The 21,407-nt window shown below is 43.6% G+C and overlaps 2 protein-coding genes and 1 pseudogene across 6 annotated transcripts in view; 2 read left to right on the top strand and 1 right to left on the bottom strand.

Moving 5' to 3' along the window:
* Positions 1–16,129, top strand: part of LOC110504536 (glucocorticoid receptor-like) — a 71,663-nt gene extending 55,534 nt beyond the window's left edge. For 3 of the 5 annotated variants that reach the window (XM_036970518.1, XM_036970517.1, XM_036970520.1), the window contains 6 exons: positions 135–251; positions 3,236–3,517; positions 3,615–3,759; positions 4,521–4,651; positions 5,189–5,346; positions 9,936–16,129. In XM_036970518.1, coding sequence (XP_036826413.1) covers positions 135–251; positions 3,236–3,517; positions 3,615–3,759; positions 4,521–4,651; positions 5,189–5,346; positions 9,936–10,088 — 986 coding nt within the window. In that variant the 3' untranslated portion in view covers positions 10,089–16,129. Of the gene's footprint in view, positions 1–134; positions 252–3,235; positions 3,518–3,614; positions 3,760–4,133; positions 4,501–4,520; positions 4,652–5,188; positions 5,347–9,935 lie in introns of those variants that run through there. The other 2 variants (XR_005041262.1, XM_036970519.1) reach the window with 2 other exon arrangements.
* Positions 16,130–17,128: 999 nt separating this feature from the next.
* Positions 17,129–19,528, top strand: LOC118945998 (annotated as a pseudogene).
* Positions 19,529–20,913: 1,385 nt separating this feature from the next.
* The window catches only part of LOC110504549 (NEDD4 family-interacting protein 1-like), a 15,681-nt gene continuing 15,187 nt past the window's right edge, over positions 20,914–21,407 (bottom strand). Inside the window, exon 8 of the mRNA XM_036970347.1 lies at positions 20,914–21,407. This exon is cut by the window's right edge and continues 874 nt beyond it. The gene's annotated coding sequence lies outside the window, so the exon portion shown is untranslated.

The raw sequence follows: 21,407 nt of genomic DNA, 5'->3' as shown, positions 1-21,407 counted from the left end.
TGTGCCTGTTCGAATGAAGACACTGCAGACATTTGATTTGCAAGTTGGAGGCTTGCTGATCCAGTGTGATGCAAGAAGAAAGAGGTAGGTTTATTCAATTGTTTTGTCATTCAAATTCTCTTCTTGTGTTTCAGGGCAACACAACTACCTGTGTGCTGGGAGGAAGGACTGCATCATCGATAAGATCAGAAGGAAGAACTGTCCAGCCTGCCGCTTCCGCAAGTGTCTCATGGCAGGGATGAACCTGGAAGGTACACTCTTTTACCTTGTTTTATTGTCTCATGGCAGGGATGAACCTGGAAGGTACACTCTTTTACCTTGTTTTATTGTCTCATGGCAGGGATGAACCTTGAAGGTACACTCTTTTACCTTGTTTTATTGTCTCATGGCAGGGATGAACCTGGAAGGTAAACTATTTTACCTTGTTTTATTGTCTCATGGCAGGGATGAACCTGGAAGGTAAACTATTTTACCTTGTTTTATTGTCTCATGGCAGGGATGAACCTGGAAGGTACACTCTTTTACCTTGTTTTATTGTCTCATGGCAGGGATGAACCTGGAAGGTACACTATTTTACCTTGTTTTATTGTCTCATGGCAGGGATGAACCTGGAAGGTACACTATTTTACCTTGTTTTATTGTCTCATGGCAGGGATGAACCTGGAAGGTACACTCTTTTACCTTGTTTTATTGTCTCATGGCAGGGATGAACCTGGAAGGTAAACTATTTTACCTTGTTTTATTGTCTCATGGCAGGGATGAACCTGGAAGGTACACTCTTTAACCTTGTTTTATTGTCTCATGGCAGGGATGAACCTGGAAGGTAAACTATTTTACCTTGTTTTATTGTCTCGTGGCAGGGATGAACCTGGAAGGTACACTCTTTTACCTTGTTTTATTGTCTCGTGGCAGGGATGAACCTGGAAGGTAAACTATTTTACCTTGTTTTATTGTCTCATGGCAGGGATGAACCTGGAAGGTAAACTATTTTACCTTGTTTTATTGTCTCATGGCAGGGATGAACCTGGAAGGTAAACTATTTTACCTTGTTTTATTGTCGCATGGCAGGGATGAACCTGGAAGGTACACTCTTTTACCTTGTTTTATTGTCTCATGGCAGGAGTGAACATGGAAGGTACACTATTTTACCTTGTTTTATTGTCTCATGGCAGGGATGAACCTGGAAGGTAAACTATTTTACCTTGTTTTATTGTCGCATGGCAGGGATGAACCTGGAAGGTAAACTATTTTACCTTGTTTTATTGTCTCATGGCAGGGATGAACCTGGAAGGTACACTATTTTACCTTGTTTTATTGTCTCATGGCAGGGATGAACCTGGAAGGTAAACTATTTTACCTTGTTTTATTGTCTCATGGCAGGGATGAACCTGGAAGGTAAACTATTTTACCTTGTTTTATTGTCTCATGGCAGGGATGAACCTGGAAGGTACACTCTTTTACCTTGTTTTATTGTCTCATGGCAGGGATGAACCTGGAAGGTAAACTATTTTACCTTGTTTTATTGTCTCATGGCAGGGATGAACCTGGAAGGTACACTCTTTAACCTTGTTTTATTTTACAGATTCTATATTTGATTTAATGTAAATTGGTGTACAGCTCCATCTATGACTACAAGCTACTACAACCTCAAGTACCAGATACAAGTAGATACAGTGCCTTCAGAAAGTATTCAGACCCCTTGACTTTTTCCATATTTTGTTACGTTACAGCCTTATTCTAAAATGGAATAAATATTATTTTTTTTCTCAGCAATCTACACACAATACCCCATAATGACATCACAATACCCCATAATGACATCACAATACCCCAAAATGACATCACAATACCCCATAATGACATCACAATACCCCATAATGACAAAGCATGAGGTCAAAGGAATTGTCCGTAGAGCTCCGAGACAGGATTGTGTCGAGGTACAGATCTGGGGAAGAGTACCAAAAACTTCCTGCAACATTGAAGGTCCCCAAGAACACAGTGGTCTCCATTTTTAAATGGAAGAAGTTTGGAACCACCAAGACTTATCCTAGAACTGGTCGCCCGGCCAAACTGAACAATCGAGGGAGAAGGGCCTTGGTCAGGGAGGTGACCAAGAACCCGATGGTCACTCTGACAGAGCTCTAGAGTTCCTCTGTGGAGATGGGAGAACCTTCTAGAAGGACAACTATCTCTGCAGCACTCCACCAATCAGGCCTTTATGGTAGAGTGGCCAGAAAGAAGCCACTCCTCATTAAAAGGCACATGACAGCCCGCTTGGAGTTTTCCAAAAGGAAAGACTCTCAGACCATTAAAAACAAGATTCTCTTGTCTGATGAAACCAAGATTGAACTCTTTGGCCTGAATGCCAAGTGTCATGTCTGGAGGAAATCTGGCACCATCCCTACGGTGAAGCTTGGTGGTTGCAGCATCATGCTGTGGGGATGTTTTTCAGCGGCAGTTACTGGGATACTAGTCAGGATTGAGGGAAAAGAGAGATCCTTGATGAAAACCTGCTCCAGAGCGCTCAGGACCTCAGACTGGGGTGAAGGTTCACCTTCCAACAGGTCAACGACCCTAAGCACACAGCCAAGACAAGTCTCTGAATGTCCCTGAGTGGCCCAGCCAGAGCCCGGACTTGAACCAGATGGAGCATCTGTGGAGAGACCTAAAAAATAACTGTGCAGCAAAGCTCCCCATCCAACCTGACAGAGCTTGAGAGGATTTGCAGAGAAGAATGAAAGAAGCTCCCCAAATACAGGTGTGCCAAGCTTGTATCGTCACACCCAAGACGATTCGAGGCTGTAATCGCTGCCAAAGGTGCTTCAACAAAGTACTGAGTAAAGGGATTAGTGTCCCGGTCCTTAAAAGTGGCAGCTTTAGCCTTTAGTGTGGATGTTGCCTGTAATCCATGGCTTCTGGTTGGGGTATGTACGCACGGTCACTGTGGGGACAATGGCATCGATGCACTTTATTAAAGGGAATGGGAACACTTTAGGAAGTTATGTAAATGTGATATTTCAGTAACAGAAATTCAGAAACTGTTTTTGCTTTGACATTATGGGGTATTGTGTGTAGATTAATGAGGGGGGGACACTATTTAATAATTTTTAGAAAAGGTCAAGGGGTCTGAATACTCTCCCAAGGTACTTACTGTATGTTAGTTTAACTGGTTTTTGATATCATAGTCACTCAATATACCTCCTCTCTCCCTCCCTTCCTCTCTCCTTCACTACAGCTCGTAAAACCAAGAAGCTGAACCGTTTAAAGGGGGTGCAGCAGCCCACCATGGCCGAGCTGACCCCCCGTCCGCTCCCAGAGGCCAGGTCGCTGGTCCCCAAGTCCATGCCCCAGCTCACCCCCACCATGCTGTCTCTACTAAAGGCCATCGAGCCAGACACCATCTACTCTGGCTACGACGGCACCCTGCCAGACACCTCCACACGCATCATGACCACCCTCAACAGGCTGGGGGGACGACAGGTGGTATCAGCCGTCAAGTGGGCCAAATCTTTGCCAGGTACTACTATTTCTAAGAGACATAGACAGCAGTACTACAGTATCATCAGGGAAATGGAACCTTTAGTCATTCAGTGTTCTGTTACCTTCCCCTGCAGGGTTCCGGAACCTTCACCTGGACGACCAGATGACTCTGCTGCAGTGTTCCTGGTTGTTCCTCATGTCCTTCGGCCTGGGCTGGAGGTCCTACCAACAGTGTGACGGGAACATGCTCTGCTTCGCTCCAGACCTCGTTATCAACCAGTATGTCTATTTATCTGTCGGCCTAAGTCTCTGTCTGTCTGCATGTCTCGTTCTCTCTCCTCATCAGGGACCTTATGAAGCTGCCCTACATGGCAGACCGGTGTGACATCATCACTAACATACCTGTCTCTCTCTCTCTCATCAGGGACCTTATGAAGCTGCCCTACATGGCAGACCGGTGTGACATCATCACTAACATACCTGTCTCTCTCTCCTCATCAGGGACCTTATGAAGCTGCCCTACATGGCAGACCAGTGTGACATCATCACTAACATACCTGTCTCTCTCTCTCATCAGGGACCGTATGAAGCTGCCCTACAGGGCAGACCAGTGTGACATCATCACTAACATACCTGTCTCTCTCTCTCATCAGGGACCGTATGAAGCTGCCCTACATGGCAGACCAGTGTGACATCATCACTAACATACCTGTCTCTCTCCTCATCAGGGACCTTATGAAGCTGCCCTACATGGCAGACCAGTGTGATATCATCACTAACATGCCTGTCTCTCCTCATCAGGGACCGTATGAAGCTGCCCTACATGGCAGACCAGTGTGACATCATCACTAACATACCTGTCTCTCTCTCTCTCTCTGTCCTCATCAGGGACCGTATGAAGCTGCCCTACATGGCAGACCAGTGTGACATCATCACTAACATACCTGTCTCTCTCTCCTCATCAGGGACCTTATGAAGCTGCCCTACATGGCAGACCAGTGTGACATCATCACTAACATGTCTCTCTCTCTCCTCATCAGGGACCGTATGAAGCTGCCCTACATGGCAGACCAGTGTGAACAGATGTTGAAGATCTCCAGTGAGTTTGTCAGACTGCAGGTGTCTCATGACGAGTATCTGTGTATGAAGGTTCTGCTGCTGCTCAGCACCGGTGAGTCTCAGCTCCACTTTTCCTTTGACCTGGCCCACTTGAGTCCGTAACAATATGACAACCTATTTCCTGATTGATGGCTGCGTGTTCCTGGGTTTTTACTGTTATGTTTTTAATGTTGATCCTGCCATTGGGATGTCAAAGAAGGAACGTTTCCTATTTCATCTTATTGTATTTTCACTTTACATTTTAAACATAACAGAGCATTCGGAAAGTATTCAGACACCTTATTCTAAAATTGATTTTTTATTTTTTTTTAATAAGTTTTGTCCTCATCGATCTACACACAATACCTCATAATGACAAAGCAAAAACTATTTCAGACGTTTTAGAACAAGGCTGTAACGTAACAAAATGTGGAAAAAGACAAAAGGGTCTGAATACTTTCCTCAGGCACTGTATAAGGAAGGGGAACTGCATAGGCATGACTTACTGGGCTATTTAACACATTTCCTGTTATGTTCATCTTTAGTGCCAAAGGCAAAAACACACACAGAGGTTGATGTATTATGTTGTCCCCTCCCCTCCCCGCACCAGTGCCAAAGGATGGTCTGAAAAGTCAGGCAGTGTTTGATGAGATCAGGATGTCCTACATCAAGGAGTTGGGGAAGGCCATCGTCAAGAGAGAGGAAAACTCCAGCCAGAACTGGCAACGCTTCTACCAGCTCACCAAGCTTCTTGACTCCATGCACGAGGTACACATTACAATTCTTCACGGGTCCAACAGACTCAAAATCCTGAGATAAGACCCGGGATCGGGGCCTAAATTCCGATTTTTCCCTTGGATATGAGTCGGGTCTGATTTAATTGCCACGCGTCTCAAATATGGGCATTTAAAATGTATTTACCGTCTTGACCCGTACTCTGTTAATTTAATCTTTGTCAGGTGATGAGAACGGTGCGGTCTTGTTATCTGTGTCAGCCAACTGCAACTCAAAATGTATAGCTTATTTCCAGCTGAAACCGGTTCTGGCTGCTCACCTGCTGAAGAGAGAGAGAGCGCGAGTGAAAGGAGCCCTGACTACTGTTGATTGTGAAGTTGCAGGTCTTTTATATTGAAGTAAAATGAAAGTTAGAGGACAAAAGAGGATAGTGAGAAGAAGCCGACGGGAGGGGACGTGGGGGGACGTGGGGGGACGTCCTCTGGGACAAGTTATAATATTGTAGTGGACAAAGATTAGAAAAGCGTTTGTACTGCCAAATGGACTGTGTGTAACTCGCTATTCAGGTTTGAGGTTAACTTTTATTTATTATAGTTTATTTTATCATTATTGTATATCATTTTTGATTTGTTGAGACATTTTCTTTGGCCAAATTAGGTTCCAACTGTAATGCTGTGTTTACCGCAATATAATACCATTCGTGGTCTTGAACGCACTGCACAACATGTAAATTCCTGTTGAACGCGGGAGAGCTCGTTTTGTTGTTTTTGGAACATTTTCAAAGTCTATTGAAAACGTTTGGTTAGTAGCTAGCTATCTTTGAGTTTGGATCCCACATCCGTTGCTGGGATCTCTACTATTTGTCCAGTGATCCTGCGGACCAGTGGTGTCTCTCTATCACATGTAAAGGATATTTTAAATGAACAAAAAATAGTTTTTACAAGCAGTCGTTACAACAACAAGAATATCACTTCAAGTGTTTTGTCCAAATACTGGTGGAGTCAACTAATAAAAGAATGGACCTGACCAGAGAGGTCCAGGACCTGAAGAACAGTTTGCTGTTCTCCCGGGGTCAGCTCGATGAGTTGAAACAGGAGATGACAGCAATCTGTAAGTCGTTGAGAGAGGACATCAGTTCTGAAACAATGACAGAGAAATCAGATTATCTCGAGGGACAAACAGGGCCGAATAACATGGTTGTGGACAGAATTGCTGGAAACCTGGACGGAGTCTGATGACAAAGTTAGGGAAATGATCTCGGAGAAACTGAAGATTGACGACAGGAAGATTTTAGGTGGAGAGCGCCTGGCCAATCATGGTCAAGAGGTTCAAGGACAAGGTAGCTGTTCTGGAAAGAGCCAAGAACTTGAGAGGAACGTACATCTTCTTCAACAAGCTCTATCCTGAAGCTGTCGTCAATCTTCAGTTTCTCCGAGATCATTTCCCTAACTTTGTCCTCAGACTCCGTCCAGGTTTCCAGCAATTCTGTCCACAACCATGTTATTCGGCCCTGTTTGTCCCTCGAGATAATCTGATTTCTCTGTCATTGTTAAGATCACCATGTGCAATGCCAAGCGTCGGCTGGAGAGGTGTAAAGCTCGCCGCCACTGGACTCTGGAGCAGTGGAAACACGTTCTCTGGAGTCATGAATCACGCTTCACTATCTGGCAATCCGATTGACAAATCTGTGTTTGGCAGATGCCAGGAGAACGCCCGCATGCATAGTGCCAACTGTAAAGTTTGGTGGAGACGGAATAATGATCTGGGGCTGTTTTCATGGTTCGGGCTAGGCCCATTAGTTCCAGTGAAATGGAATCTTAACGCAATGACATTCTATACGATTCTGTGCTTCCAACTTTGTGGTAAAAGTTTGGGGAAGGCCCTTTCCAGTTTCAGCATGACAATTCCCCCATGCACAAGGTGAGGTCCATACAGACATAGTTTGTTGAGATCGGTGTCAAAGAACTTGTATTTCAAGGCCTACCTTCAAACTCAGTACCTCTTTGCTTGACATAATGGGGAAATCAAAAGAAATCAGCCAACACTTAAAAAAAAATTGTAGACCTCCACAAGTCTGGTTCATCCTTGGGAGCAATTTCCAAACGCCTGAAGGTACCACGTTCATCGGTACAAACAATAGTACGCTAGTATAAACACCATGGGACCACCCAGCCGTCATACCGCTGAGGAAAGAGACGCGTTCTGTCTCCTAGAGATTAATTTACTTTGGTGTGAAAAGTGCAAATCAATCCCAGAACAACAGCAAAGGACCTTGTGAAGATGCTGGAGGAAACAGGTACAAAAGCATCTATATCCACAGTAAAACAAGTCCTATATCGACATAACCTGAAATGCCGCTCAGCGTGAAAGAAGCCACTGCTCCAAAACCGCCATAAAAAAGCCAGGCTACGGTTTGCAACTGCACACTGGAGGACAAAGATTAAAAAAATATATAACTGTTTGGCCATAATGACCATCGTTATGTTTGAAGGAAGAGGGGTAGGCTTGCAAGCCGAAGAACACCATCCCAACCGTAAAGCACGGGGTGGTAGCATCATGTTGTGGGGGTGTTTTGCTGAAGGAGGGACTGGTGCACTTCACAAAATAGATGGCATCATGAGGCAGGAAAATTATGTGGATATATTGAAGAAACATCCCAAGACATCAGTCAGGAAGTTAAAGCTTGGTCGCAAATGGACAATGACGCCAAGCATACTTCCAAAGTTGTGGCAAAATGGCTTATGGACAACAAAGTCAAGGTATTGGAGTGGCCATCACAAAGCCCTGACCATAATCCTATAGAAAATGTGTGGGCAGAACTGAAAAAGCTTCGTGCAAGCGAGGAGGCCTACAAACCTGACTCAGTTACACCAGCTCTGTCAGGAGGAATGGGCCAAAATTCACCCAACTTATTGTGGGAAGCTTGTGGAAGGCTCCCCAAAACGTTTGACCCAAGTTAATCAATTTAAAGGCAATGCTACCAAATACTAATTGAGTGCATGTGAACGTCTGACCCACTGGGAATGTGATGAAAGAAATAAAAGCTGAAATAAATAATTCTCGACTATTATTCTGACAATTCACATTCGTGGTCTGGAGCTCAATGCTGCCTCCTGGTGGTCTGGAGCTCAATGCTGCCTCCTGGTGGTCTGGAGCTCAATGCTGTCTCCTGGTGGTCTGGAGCTCAATGCTGTCTCCTGGTGGGCTGGAGCTCAGTGCTGACTCCTGGTGGTCTGGAGCTCAATGCTGTCTCCTGGTGGTCTGGAGCTCAATGCTGTCTCCTGGTGGTCTGGAGCTCAGTGCTGTCTCCTGGTGGTCTGGAGCTCAGTGCTGTCTCCTGGTGGTCTGGAGCTCAGTGCTGTCTCCTGGTGGTCTGGAGCTCAGTGCTGTCTCCTTGTGGTCTGGAGCTCAATGCTGTCTCCTGGTGGTCTGGAGCTCAATGCTGTCTCCTGGTGGTCTGGAGCTCAATGCTGCCCCCTGGTGGTGTAGTACAGGGGTTCCCAAACCTTTAGTATTCTACTATTACAACACACATGTGGCATACAGCTAGATATGGGATTCATTAATGAGTGGGTTAGGAACAATAATGATGACAACGTGCATATGTTGGGACAGGATGTGAACTTCTTAGGGGTCCTGCTAGCGGGACAACTTCCTGTGAAACTGGAGGGCGCGCAATTCAAATAAATAATCATACAAATTATGGATATTCAACATTTAGGTACATACAAGTGTCTTATATTGGTTGAAAGCTTAAATTATTGTTAGTCTAACTGCACTGTCCTATTTACAGTACCTATTACAGTGAAAACATGTCATGTGATTGTTTGAGGACGGCGCCTCACATCAAAATAATTTTCCGCCGGCACAGGTTTCATAAATTCACAAAATGCGATTAAATATTCACTTACTTTTTGAAAATCAAAGGGTCCCAGCTATAACATGTTTGTCGTTTTGTTGTCTTTATATCCCAAAAAGTCTGTTCAGTTGGCGCCATCGATTTGAGTAATCCACTCGTTCAACATGCAGAGAAAGGAATATGAAAATCTTCCCCTAAACTTTGTTTCAACAAATCAAAATAAATGTCTATTTACTCCTCAGATTCCCTAAAATGTCATCAAACTATAATATTTCTTATAGAAAGAAGTATGTTCAATAGGAAACCGATTTTAGGAGGTGTGTCTTGTCTTTATGGCGCGCCCAAACACACATTTCCAAGACTGTGTCCCTGTACTAAAACTGATATTTCTTATTCGTTTTGGAAGTTACAAGCCTTGAAACCTTGATCATAGACTGCTGACACCCTGTGGAAGCCATAGGAATTACAGCTAGAATTCAGTTTGCCCCTATACTTTCCATTGTAAGAGCATGGTCTCAACAAAACAAAACAAAATTATGTTTGGTTTTTCGTCTACATTATTTTAACATTTCTACAACTTCCAGAGTGTTTCCTTTCCAATGGTACCAATTATATGCATATTCTGGCTCCAGGGCCTGAGCTACAGGCAGTTTACTTTGGGCACGTCCCTAATTATGTGTTCTCCTGTCATTCATCTATCTATGTTTGTTTAAGAACATTTCTGTGACCAACAGACAGTAAATAAACATATATTTCCCTTTAGATGGTTGGTGGGCTGCTCAACTTCTGCTTCTACACGTTCGTCAACAAGTCTCTGTCGGTGGAGTTCCCAGAGATGTTAGCAGAGATCATCAGCAACCAGTTACCAAAATTCAAAGCCGGGAGCGTCAAGCCCCTCCTCTTCCACCAGAAATGACTGTGTGGTGCTTCCGCCACCAAGACACAATGCCTTAAAATCCCCTCACCTTTCCCCTGACAGAGGGAGACCGGGAAGAAGAGAGGACAGAAGAGGAGATGCTGTTTTGGGAGAAAGTATACAAAGTACAAGGGTTTGGGGATTTGGGGATGAAACATGGAGGAGGAAGGAGAGATTTGTCAAGAGGCAGACGACGAGAGGGAAAGAGCACAGAGGTTTTTTGTTTCGTTTAACATCTATGATCCAGTATGCAGTATAACAGTAGAAATAAATGTCTTAAGTTTAAAGATAATCAAGGATTGAAATAAACTAACCATGTTTTCTCAGGTGTATCACCCTCAGAATTGAACAATATCTAGATTAAACAAGTATCTATGTACAGATTATTAAGATGCTATTTTTTACAGCCACAGTTTATACAGTTTATGATACAGGTCATTTCTTACCTCAGCAAAGGTAAACACTATAACTCTTGTGATGTTTTCCCACAGGTTTAGCTACTGGGTATTCCTCTACCTACTGTTGTAACAGAGTTGATTATCAAGTCACATGACATAAAACATCTCGTTTTGTTTCGTAAACCGTCTTTACAAAAGCATGTTTGCATAGCTTTTTTTTTTAAGTCAGGCATAACATTATGAAATTGTTGTTATTTTTGTAATGTAAGCGTACAGTACACAATTCACAGAACTATCTTTGTCTACGTTTAGGCTACACGCTGGCTGCCAGGTTTACACACACACACACACACCGTCGATCAGAAAAAAGGGAGAGAAAAAAATATGTGCCTTTTTTAGCTTGACGTCTGATTTTAGCCGTTCCCTGACTGTCTGAGGATGTTCTTCTTTCACCATCACGGTTGACCCCCGGTGTATGTGATTGTTCTCTTCCTATTACATGCAGTTTCAGTCAGTTTTCCTTTTTAAAATGGCTGCCGTGTTTGTCTGTTGCCATTGCAGCTCGGTTATGTGTGTGAGATCAATCGATCTAATAATACTCCCAATCTACATACAGTATTCCCTTCCTGATCTCTTGTTCACGTCTCTATTTTAAATACTATTTTAGCACTATGCCCCCCCCCCCCCCCCCCCCCCCCCGCCTCTACTAAACTGAGAGAATGTGAAAGTAAGTAGTAGAAAAGATGTCTTTAACTCTATTGGATGTTTGTAAAAGGAAGCTATTAATTGTCACCATTGAACATGTTATTTTTGTCAGCAAAATATAACTGGGTATTTAACTAGGCAAGTCAGTTAAGAACAAATTCTTATTTACAATGATGGCCTACTGGGGAACGCACAACAGATTTTTACCTTGTCAGCTCGGGGATTCGATCCAGCAACCTTTTTGGTTACTGGCCCAACGCTCTAACCACTGCCGGCAGTCAGTGAACCTCTTCCTGTTGCTTTTGTTTTAACTGTTGTTTTGCTAGTCGTTTTTTTGCCCATTGTCATTGTTGGAATGTGTCGGAGAGAGAGAGAGATGCGTCAGCCAATCAAAAATAGATAGTTTGAGAACGCATCAGCGGCCCAAAAAACCAGGCTGGTTGCTATGGTTTCCCTAACCGTAATATTTGTATGGCAGTTCTTGAATTTAGTTGTACAGTAGTTCTTGGTCACTTTAGGAAAGGCTTCAGTGTTTGACCCTCAATACTCTATATGCTGCTTTCTGTATGAACACAGGTGTGTTTGAATAGATAGTAGAGTGGTATGTCAATGAAACATGGGTAACTTGTCACTATTGATCCCTAAAGAGTCACTTATATTCTGGCAACAGTGACATGTCACTGACATATCAGACAATTTGACCATTTTACGAGACAAACCAGTGATAGACAGGGTGTTCCGGAGAACTGCCACTGATGGACCGTGGTCTAGGACAACCTCTTACCCACCTAGGCACCTTGCTTACGTCTTAGCTCTTTGTGTGTTTGACTAAAAACAATTTTCCAGTAAAGCACTTAGTACTAACATCCTTCTCTGTCATCTTGTGTTTTGCACTCAAACTGTGTGTCGTCCCAAATGACACCCTTGTTCCCTTTGTAGTGTGTTACTTATGACCAGAGGAGGGCTCTGGTCCAAAGTAGTGCACGAAATAGGGAATAAGGTGCCATTTGGGATGTAACTTAGTTGTTGGAGGGCATAGCTTAGTTGATGGAGGGCATAGCTTAGTTGATGGAGGGCATAGCTTAGTTGATGGAGGGCATAGCTTAGTTGATGGAGGGCATAGCTTAGTTGATGGAGGGCATAGCTTAGTTGTTGGAGGGCATAGCTTAGTTGATGGAGGGCATAGCTTAGTTGATGGAGGGCATAGCTTAGTTGATGGAGGGCATAGCTTAGTTGATGGAGGGCATAGCTTAGTTGATGGAGGGCATAGCTTAGTTGATGGAGGGCATAGCTTAGTTGATGGAGGGCATAGCTTAGTTGATGGAGGGCATAGCTTAGTTGATGGAGGGCATAGCTTAGTTGATGGAGGGCATAGCTTAGTTGATGGAGGGCATAGCTTAGTTGATGGAGGGCATAGCTTAGTTGATGGAGGGCATAGCTTAGTTGATGGAGGGCATGTCCTCTGGGACTTTCAGTGCCAAACTTTTTTTTCAGGTTTGGAAAACAGTCCTCGTTTTAACAGTTGTCAGTGTTTATTTCAGAAAAAGATGAGGGAGAGAAAAAAAAACCTACTTAAAGCACTTATGTCCACCGTGGATTGAGTGGATTATTAGAGAAACTAAAAAGGTGAACTATTGACCTTTTTTAGTGTTTTCATCCCCACTAGAGATTCCCTAGCATAAATATAGATAGCAGGTTGACCCTTTAAGTCTAACAAACCCTTTCTATACACATGTACTTAGGTAGTTTAATGAGTCCAACATGAATTTGTAATATTTTATGATTTTGTCATCATGTTGTCACCAAAAACATTTTCCTGCTTTGTCATTCATGTTTTGCTTCTGTGCAGATTTTTTTGTTCTTTCTCCCGTGAAACACAAACCAACCCAGGTATCAAAATGAATGTGAATCTCTGTACTAGGTCAGGCGGGGATGACTTAGGTCCTGGAGGGAGGGCATAGTGTCTGCTGGTCCTGGAGGGAGGGAGGGCATAGTGTCTGCTGGTCCTGGAGGGAGGGCATAGTGTCTGCTGGTCCTGGAGGGAGGGCATAGTGTCTGCTGGTCCTGGAGGTAGGGCATAGTGTCTGCTGGTCCTGGAGGGAGGGAGGGCATAGTGTCTGCTGGTCCTGGAGGGAGGGAGGGCATAGTGTCTGCTGGTCCTGGAGGGAGAGAGGGCATAGTGTCTGCTGGTCCTGGAGGGAGGGAGGGCATAGTGTCTGCTGGTCCTGGAGGGAGGGCATAGTGTCTGCTGGTCCTGGAGGTAGGGCATAGTGTCTGCTGGTCCTGGAGGGAGGGAGGGCATAGTGTCTGCTGGTCCTGGAGGGAGGGAGGGCATAGTGTCTGCTGGTCCTGGAGGGAGAGAGGGCATAGTGTCTGCTGGTCCTGGAGGGAGGGAGGGCATAGTGTCTGCTGGTCCTGGAGGGAGGGAGGGCATAGTGTCTGCTGGTCCTGGAGGGAGGGAGGGCATAGTGTCTGCTGGTCCTGGAGGGAGGGCATAGTGTCTTCTGGTCCTGGAGGGAGGGCATAGTGTCTTCTGGTCCTGGAGGGAGGGCATAGTGTCTGCTGGTCCTGGAGGGAGGGCATAGTGTCTGCTGGTCCTGGAGGGAGGGCATAGTGTCTGCTGGTCCTGGAGGGAGGGCATAGTGTCTGCTGGTCCTGGAGGGAGGGAGGGCATAGTGTCTGCTGGTCCTGGAGGTAGGGCATAGTGTCTGCTGGTCCTGGAGGGAGGGAGGGCATAGTGTCTGCTGGTCCTGGAGGGAGGGAGGGCATAGTGTCTGCTGGTCCTGGAGGGAGAGAGGGCATAGTGTCTGCTGGTCCTGGAGGGAGGGAGGGCATAGTGTCTGCTGGTCCTGGAGGGAGGGCATAGTGTCTGCTGGTCCTGGAGGTAGGGCATAGTGTCTGCTGGTCCTGGAGGGAGGGAGGGCATAGTGTCTGCTGGTCCTGGAGGGAGGGAGGGCATAGTGTCTGCTGGTCCTGGAGGGAGAGAGGGCATAGTGTCTGCTGGTCCTGGAGGGAGGGAGGGCATAGTGTCTGCTGGTCCTGGAGGGAGGGAGGGCATAGTGTCTGCTGGTCCTGGAGGGAGGGAGGGCATAGTGTCTGCTGGTCCTGGAGGGAGGGCATAGTGTCTTCTGGTCCTGGAGGGAGGGCATAGTGTCTTCTGGTCCTGGAGGGAGGGCATAGTGTCTGCTGGTCCTGGAGGGAGGGCATAGTGTCTGCTGGTCCTGGAGGGAGGGCATAGTGTCTGCTGGTCCTGGAGGGAGGGCATAGTGTCTGCTGGTCCTGGAGGGAGGGAGGGCATAGTGTCTGCTGGTCCTGGAGGGAGGGCATAGTGTCTTCTGGTTACTTGTCCTAACTCCTGGCACGTATTTAATCCATTACTTTTACTAGTTGCTCTGAGAGGGCAACATACCTGGTTAAATTCAGTCACTGGTTTAAAGGAAGACCAGGAGGCATTCTAAAAATGTATGGTGATGCCGCACATTGAAGGGGAATTTGAGAGAATTGTTAACCCGAAACCTGAAGCGATTTTGAATAGTTGGGGTGTGTTCCAACTTCTCACCGAACTGGCATTAAAAATACAATGCTAGTTATTTGTTTGCCGTCATTGGTCTATTTACGCGTTGGAAAAATGACTATTTTATTATTTTCATACACTATGCCAACATCTAATAAAAAGCTATACATTAGTGATTCTTAAGAACAACTATACCATACTCAGGTTGTTGTCATTGGTTAAAAATGTATGTGGTCATCTATGTTGATGGAACCATTTTAAAACCAAAAACATTCAGTTTTGATTCCCAACATTGTGTGTTTTTTGTGACATTCATTAATTAACAGTCAGGTTAAATAAAAGCTCACCTGGCCATTCAGGTAAGTTAGTTTCATACTGGACATGCCAAAGTCATTTGATGTTCTCACTACTTGGTTAGCCGTTGTTAGCTTCCCAATCTATCCTAAAGGAAAATATTTTATTTTCTTTCAATGGTGGTACAAACATAGTTGAGCAAAACCAGCAAACTAGTTCTCCCGATCTAAACAGCTTCTGGATTACTTTCACATTCAGTGTGGCTACAAGTTGTTCTCTGCTGTTGCCTTTCATATAACAAGTATGAAACCACAAACTACTCACCTCTCCTTATCCAAAAAATGTATTGGTCTCTGTGAAATTGTATCATACAGTACATTTTTTGACAAGGACATCTGAAAATATGCAATACAAATTACAAATACATGACTTACTTGTTGCTCTAAACAAGAGAATATGGACGTGTACTATGTAATTTCTTTTTTTTTCCTTTTACAATATAAGCTATTTTAGACAGAAAATGTTCACTTTAGTGAACTATTCTCTGTATTTCTCTGCAGGACAGATTTTCAGGAAACCTTTCAATAGTGTCAATATATACCATTTATTTAGACAACACAGTTCCAGTATATTACATTTTTCTATCAGGTGGCCAAAGCAAAGTTCAGCATATTTTCCTGTTGTTTTAGTGGCGTACAGGGCTTTTCTGTTTCATAACACATTTTATATATATTTTCTTTTTTTTGTATTGCTTTGGTCAAATGTTGTGTACTAATATTATGAAGATAGTAGTCAGTCAAAAAGTTCACAAATCAACCAGTTTGAACCTAACAATTTCCTCTGCCCCAAAATATTGTTTAGAATTTCTATTTTGTATAAAACAAATGCAGCCGTGAACTTCTGAAGCGTATTATCAAGGGCAGAACGATGATTATTCACTGGTATATGCTGTTCTCCGAAGCTTCTTTGTTTTGCTTGTACACAATTATGTACATATAATCCAAAGTAAAGCAAAAACTATTTGTTGTATTTCTCCCACAAATAATAATAGTTTTCTATATCCTGTGTATTATTGCTAATCTGTAGTAGGTCATGTCGATGTTTTTCCTTCCACTAAATGTTGGAACTACGTCGTTGTTTTTGTGTGGTATCTTTTTAAAAACGAGAAATGATATACAGATTGATCATGATGTTTACCTTCTTGTACTTTTAATGACCACGTGATAATTCAGCAATGGTTCATTCAATAAAAGGGGCTTTTCCATTCTGACGCTTATTGATTTGATTTGTAACCTTTTGTATGGCTAAGGACTTGATTAAGTTATTTCCTTGGCTAGCTGCCAGGGGACCTATTCTAGGTGATGGACATTTTATTGTATTTGACACCAACCTCAGTCTAATAATCAGTCTAATATTGCTACGGTTAGTCTCTTGGTATCAGCATCTCTATGATGACAATACCTGGTGCCCCAAAGCCAGTTATAAAAGTGATTTTTCTTTCTTATTGAGGCCCTTTAGCCTGATCCCAGATGTGTTTGTACTGTATGGCCGACTCCTATGGTTGTTGGCATACCAAAAATGTTATGGCAAGATGCCACAAACAGATGTTGGACCGGGCTCCAAGGCAGTAGCTCCTATGCCAGATTCCAGATGTTGGACCAGGCTCCAAGGCTGTAGCTCCTATGCCAGATTCCATATGTTGAACCAGGCTCCAAGGCTGTAGCTCCTATGCCAGATTCCAGATATTAGACCAGGCTCCAAGGCAGTAGCTCCTATGTCAGATTCCATATGTTGAACCAGGCTCCAAGGCTGTAGCTCCTATGCCAGATTCCAGATGTTGGACCAGGCTCCAAGGCTGTAGCTCCTATGCCAGATTCCATATGTTGAACCAGGCTCCAAGGCTGTAGCTCCTATGCCAGATTCCAGATATTAGACCAGGCTCCAAGGCAGTAGCTCCTATGTCAGATTCCATATGTTGAACCAGGCTCCAAGGCTGTAGCTCCTATGCCAGATTCCAGATATTGGACCGGGCTCCAAGGCTGTAGCACCTATGCCAGATTCCAGATATTGGACCAGGCTCCAAGGCTGTAGCTCCTATGCCAGATTCCAGTTATTGGACCGGGCTCTGACATTCAGAAGTAATCTGCTCTACAATAATAAAACTGACCCTATACTGCATGAATGGCGAACATCATCTGAAGATTCACCCGGATGGGACGGTGGGAGGCAAGAGGGACGAGAATGACATTCACAGCAAGACCAGAAATAGTAGAATATTTCAGTGGATTTTGTGTTCTCAAATGAAAACAGAATACTATGTCAAGAATACAAAACTCTTGTCATTAATTTGGTTATTTTGTTTATTCAATTGTTCAGCCAATCAAGAAGTTTAATATTTATCTTCAAAATTTGCTTTATATTCAACAGTAATACATTATGTTGATGCATGCGTTAATGTTCACAATCGACTTAACATAATTGACATTAAGGCTCATATTGTTTAACTTCATTAAAGATAAATCCTCAGTCTCCCACACTAATAATGACCCATAATTATGTTATGGCTCAATAATAAGAGCAATGTGGGTGTGAATTACATGATAGGAATATGTGGGATCTATTTACACTACAACAACACAGCTGGTTATGTGCTTAGGAAGTAGTGTTGCATATCTACAGACAATGTTACTAGTAAATATGCTACTGTTGTTAAAAGCTCCCATTTGCAAAACATCTACCATTCATACTGAGGCTATATAGATGAGCCTTTTCTTTGAATGTTGCATAATGCCATGATAACCAAACAAAAGGTAGCTAACCCCCAAGGTTTCAAATTGTAACTAACTTCCACATGCTGTCTACATCACTGTTTATTTTAGTCTGTCCTCTACTTCTCTCAGGTTTGCCATTCCAGTTTGTGTCTTTGTTATCATGTGGAAGTTTATTTGTAAGGATGGTTGGAATGCTTCTGTTGAACTTATTTTGTTAGTTGTGCGTGAGTGTGGGGGGGTGTTGGTATGACCATGTCCTCGGTATGACCATGTCCTCGTGGTGTCGGTATGACCATGTCCTCGTTGTGTCGGTATGACCATGGTGTCGGTATGACCATGTCCACGTGGTGTCGGTATGACCATGTCCTCGTGGAGTCGGTATGACCATGTCCTCGTGGAGTCGGTATGACCATGTCCTCGTGGTGTCGGTATGACCATGTCCTCGGGAATGACCATGTCCTCGTGGTGACCCCTTCACCCTCCCCAACTATCTCCCCGAGACACAAAGGTCACAGAAACAGGGCTGTTTTAACATTGATGTCAACACATTAATTTAGGATCGTGACAGGAGACATTTACAATTATTATCATCATCATTCAAATAATTATTTTGGATCACTCAAACATTTTAATACTATCTTACCAATCTGTTTTGGACCAATCTGTTTTGGACCTTGACCAACCCCAGTACCTTACCAATCAGTTTTGGACTACCTAGAGCCCTTGACCAACCCCAGTACCTTACCAATCAGTTTTGGACTACCTAGAGCCCTTGACCAACCCCAGTACCTTACCAATCAGTTTTGGACTACCTAGAGCCCTTGACCAACCCCAGAACCTTACCAATCAGTTTTGGACTACCTAGAGCCCTTGACCAACCCCAGAACCTTACCAATCAGTTTTGGACTACCTAGAGCCCTTGACCAACCCCAGAACCTTACCAATCAGTTTTGGACTACCTAGAGCCCTTGACCAACCCCAGAACCTTACCAATCTGTTTTGGACTACCTAGAGCCCTTGACCAACCCCAGAACCTTACCAATCTGTTTTGGACTACCTAGAGCCCTTGACCAACCCCAGAACCTTACCAATCAGTTTTGGACTACCTAGAGCCCTTGACCAACCCCAGAACCTTACCAATCAGTTTTGGACTACCTAGAGCCCTTGACCAACCCCAGAACCTTACCAATCAGTTTTGGACTACCTAGAGCCCTTGACCAACCCCAGAACCTTACCAATCTGTTTTGGACTACCTAGAGCCCTTGACCAACCCCAGAACCTTACCAATCAGTCTTAGACTACCTAGAGCCCTTGACCAACCCCAGAAACTTACCAATCAGTTTTGGACTACCTAGAGCCCTTGACCAACCCCAGAACCTTACCAATCAGTTTTACTACATCGTCTTTGACCAACCCCACGGAATCTAATCAACGATCAGCATATGTTTGTGATGACTGTGTTTCTGTCTCTCCCATGTAGTCGATAGTAACTGATCCGTGTTATTTCCTGGAGAAGATGGAGGTGAACCACTACAACACCTACCAGGAGTGGAGTTGGTACGTTGGGACTGAAGAAGAAAGGGAAAGCCAAACTAGACTCCAGAACCCACATAGGGCAGAAGGCCATCTTCTTGTCACGACGACTATAGGGCACAGGGGAGTGAAGGTTGTAAGTCCAGGGGTGTGTCAAATGTAGTGCACTATATTGGGCATAGGTTTCCATTTTAGACACATCGATTCCAAAGGGCTCATTGGGAAATTGCAGACAGGCTCAACAAACAGTATTAGCATGAAGCTTGAGTTTCAGGTTATGACAGCAGTTTACCAATGTCTCCACTGACCTGTTATCGATGCTATAAACTGTTGTATGGTGGACAGCTGCCTGGTAGAATCATGCTAAAACTTGACCAAATGAAGCATTCCACTCCACACTACAACGAGACTCTAAGCCGCTAGCTATACGTCTAGAATGTGTACCTCTACTGATGTGACTATAGACATCTAGAATGTGTACCTCTACTGATGTGACTATAGACATCTAGAATGTGTACCTCTACTGATGTGACTATAGACATCTAGAATGTGTACCTCTACTGATGTGACTATAGACATCTAGAATGTATACCTCTACTGATGTGATGTGACTATAGACATCTAGAATGTATACCTCTACTGATGTGATGTGACTATAGACATCTAGAATGTGTACCTCTACTGATGTGACTATAGACATCTAGAATGTGTACCTCTACTGATGTGACTATAGACATCTAGAATGTATACCTCTACTGATGTGATGTGACTATAGACATCTAGAATGTATACCTCTACTGATGTGACTATAGACATCTAGAATGTATACCTCTACTGATGTGACTATAGACATCTAGAATGTATACCTCTACTGATGTGATGTGACTATAGACATCTAGAATGTATACCTCTACTGATGTGACTATAGACATCTAGAATGTGTACCTCTACTGATGTGACTATAGACATCTAGAATGTATACCTCTACTGATGTGACTATAGACATCTAGAATGTATACCTCTACTGATGTGATGTGACTATAGACATCTAGAATGTATACCTCTACTGATGTGACTATAGACATCTAGAATGTATACCTCTACTGATGTGATGTGACTATAGACATCTAGAATGTGTACCTCTACTGATGTGACTATAGACATCTAGAATGTATACCTCTACTGATGTGATGTGACTATAGACATCTAGAATGTATACCTCTACTGGTGTGACTATAGACATCTAGAATGTATACCTCTACTGGTGTGACTATAGACATCTAGAATGTATACCTCTACTGATGTGATATGAGTATCGCTGTGGTCCTCTGTAGCTCAGTTGGTACAGCACAGAGCTTGCAACGCCAGGATATTTGGTTTGATTCCCGGGACCAGCCGTACGTAAAACGCATGCATTACTGTCATTCGTTTAAGATAAGGGTCTGCTAAATGGCATATTTAAATATCTTATAGAATGCTGATGGATAAGAAATCACATACTGTACATTGAAAACCATAAGCTCCCCTGGGGGAACTGTAGCTGAGAGAGTCTTTCAACCACAAGGTGTCAATGCTTCACAACACATAAACCTGCAACAGAGACGATCAAATCTCGCTTTTAAAAAGTCACATTTATTAGACATGAAGCTTTTTACAATTTATAACAATAATCTCATAACAATAAAATCCCCAGGATGCAGCTGTACTACTAGTTCACACAGATAAGAGATGTGTGTGAACCAGTACTGGGTTAGGATCTTAGCTGTACCATTCTACATAGGGGCTAAGCAATAAATCTAAACAGCTGGTTTAAAGCAGACTGACTGGCTGGCATACGAGGGGGGGGGGGGGGGGGGTCCGTTAAGAGCAGGTTTGAGAGAATTTAGTTAACAATATGCCAACAATTGCCTAAAAGAGAAAGATCAACGAGTATAATTTCTTGTCTTCTTCCTAAATCTAATTATTATTAGATTATAAATTGCCATATCACCCTTATGAACGCTTTATACTCACTCAATAACTACAGGTACTACCCTTTGGTCATGTATAGTTGTTTGTGTGGATGATATGTCCAGGTTCCACTGGAAGAAACTCCTTGGGGTTT

This window comes from Oncorhynchus mykiss, chromosome 31 (assembly GCF_013265735.2).
Source record: "Oncorhynchus mykiss isolate Arlee chromosome 31, USDA_OmykA_1.1, whole genome shotgun sequence".
Taxonomy (NCBI): Eukaryota; Metazoa; Chordata; class Actinopteri; order Salmoniformes; family Salmonidae; genus Oncorhynchus; species Oncorhynchus mykiss.
The sequence above is the reverse complement of the archived record's forward strand: the minus strand, read 5'-3'. Positions and strand labels throughout refer to the sequence as shown.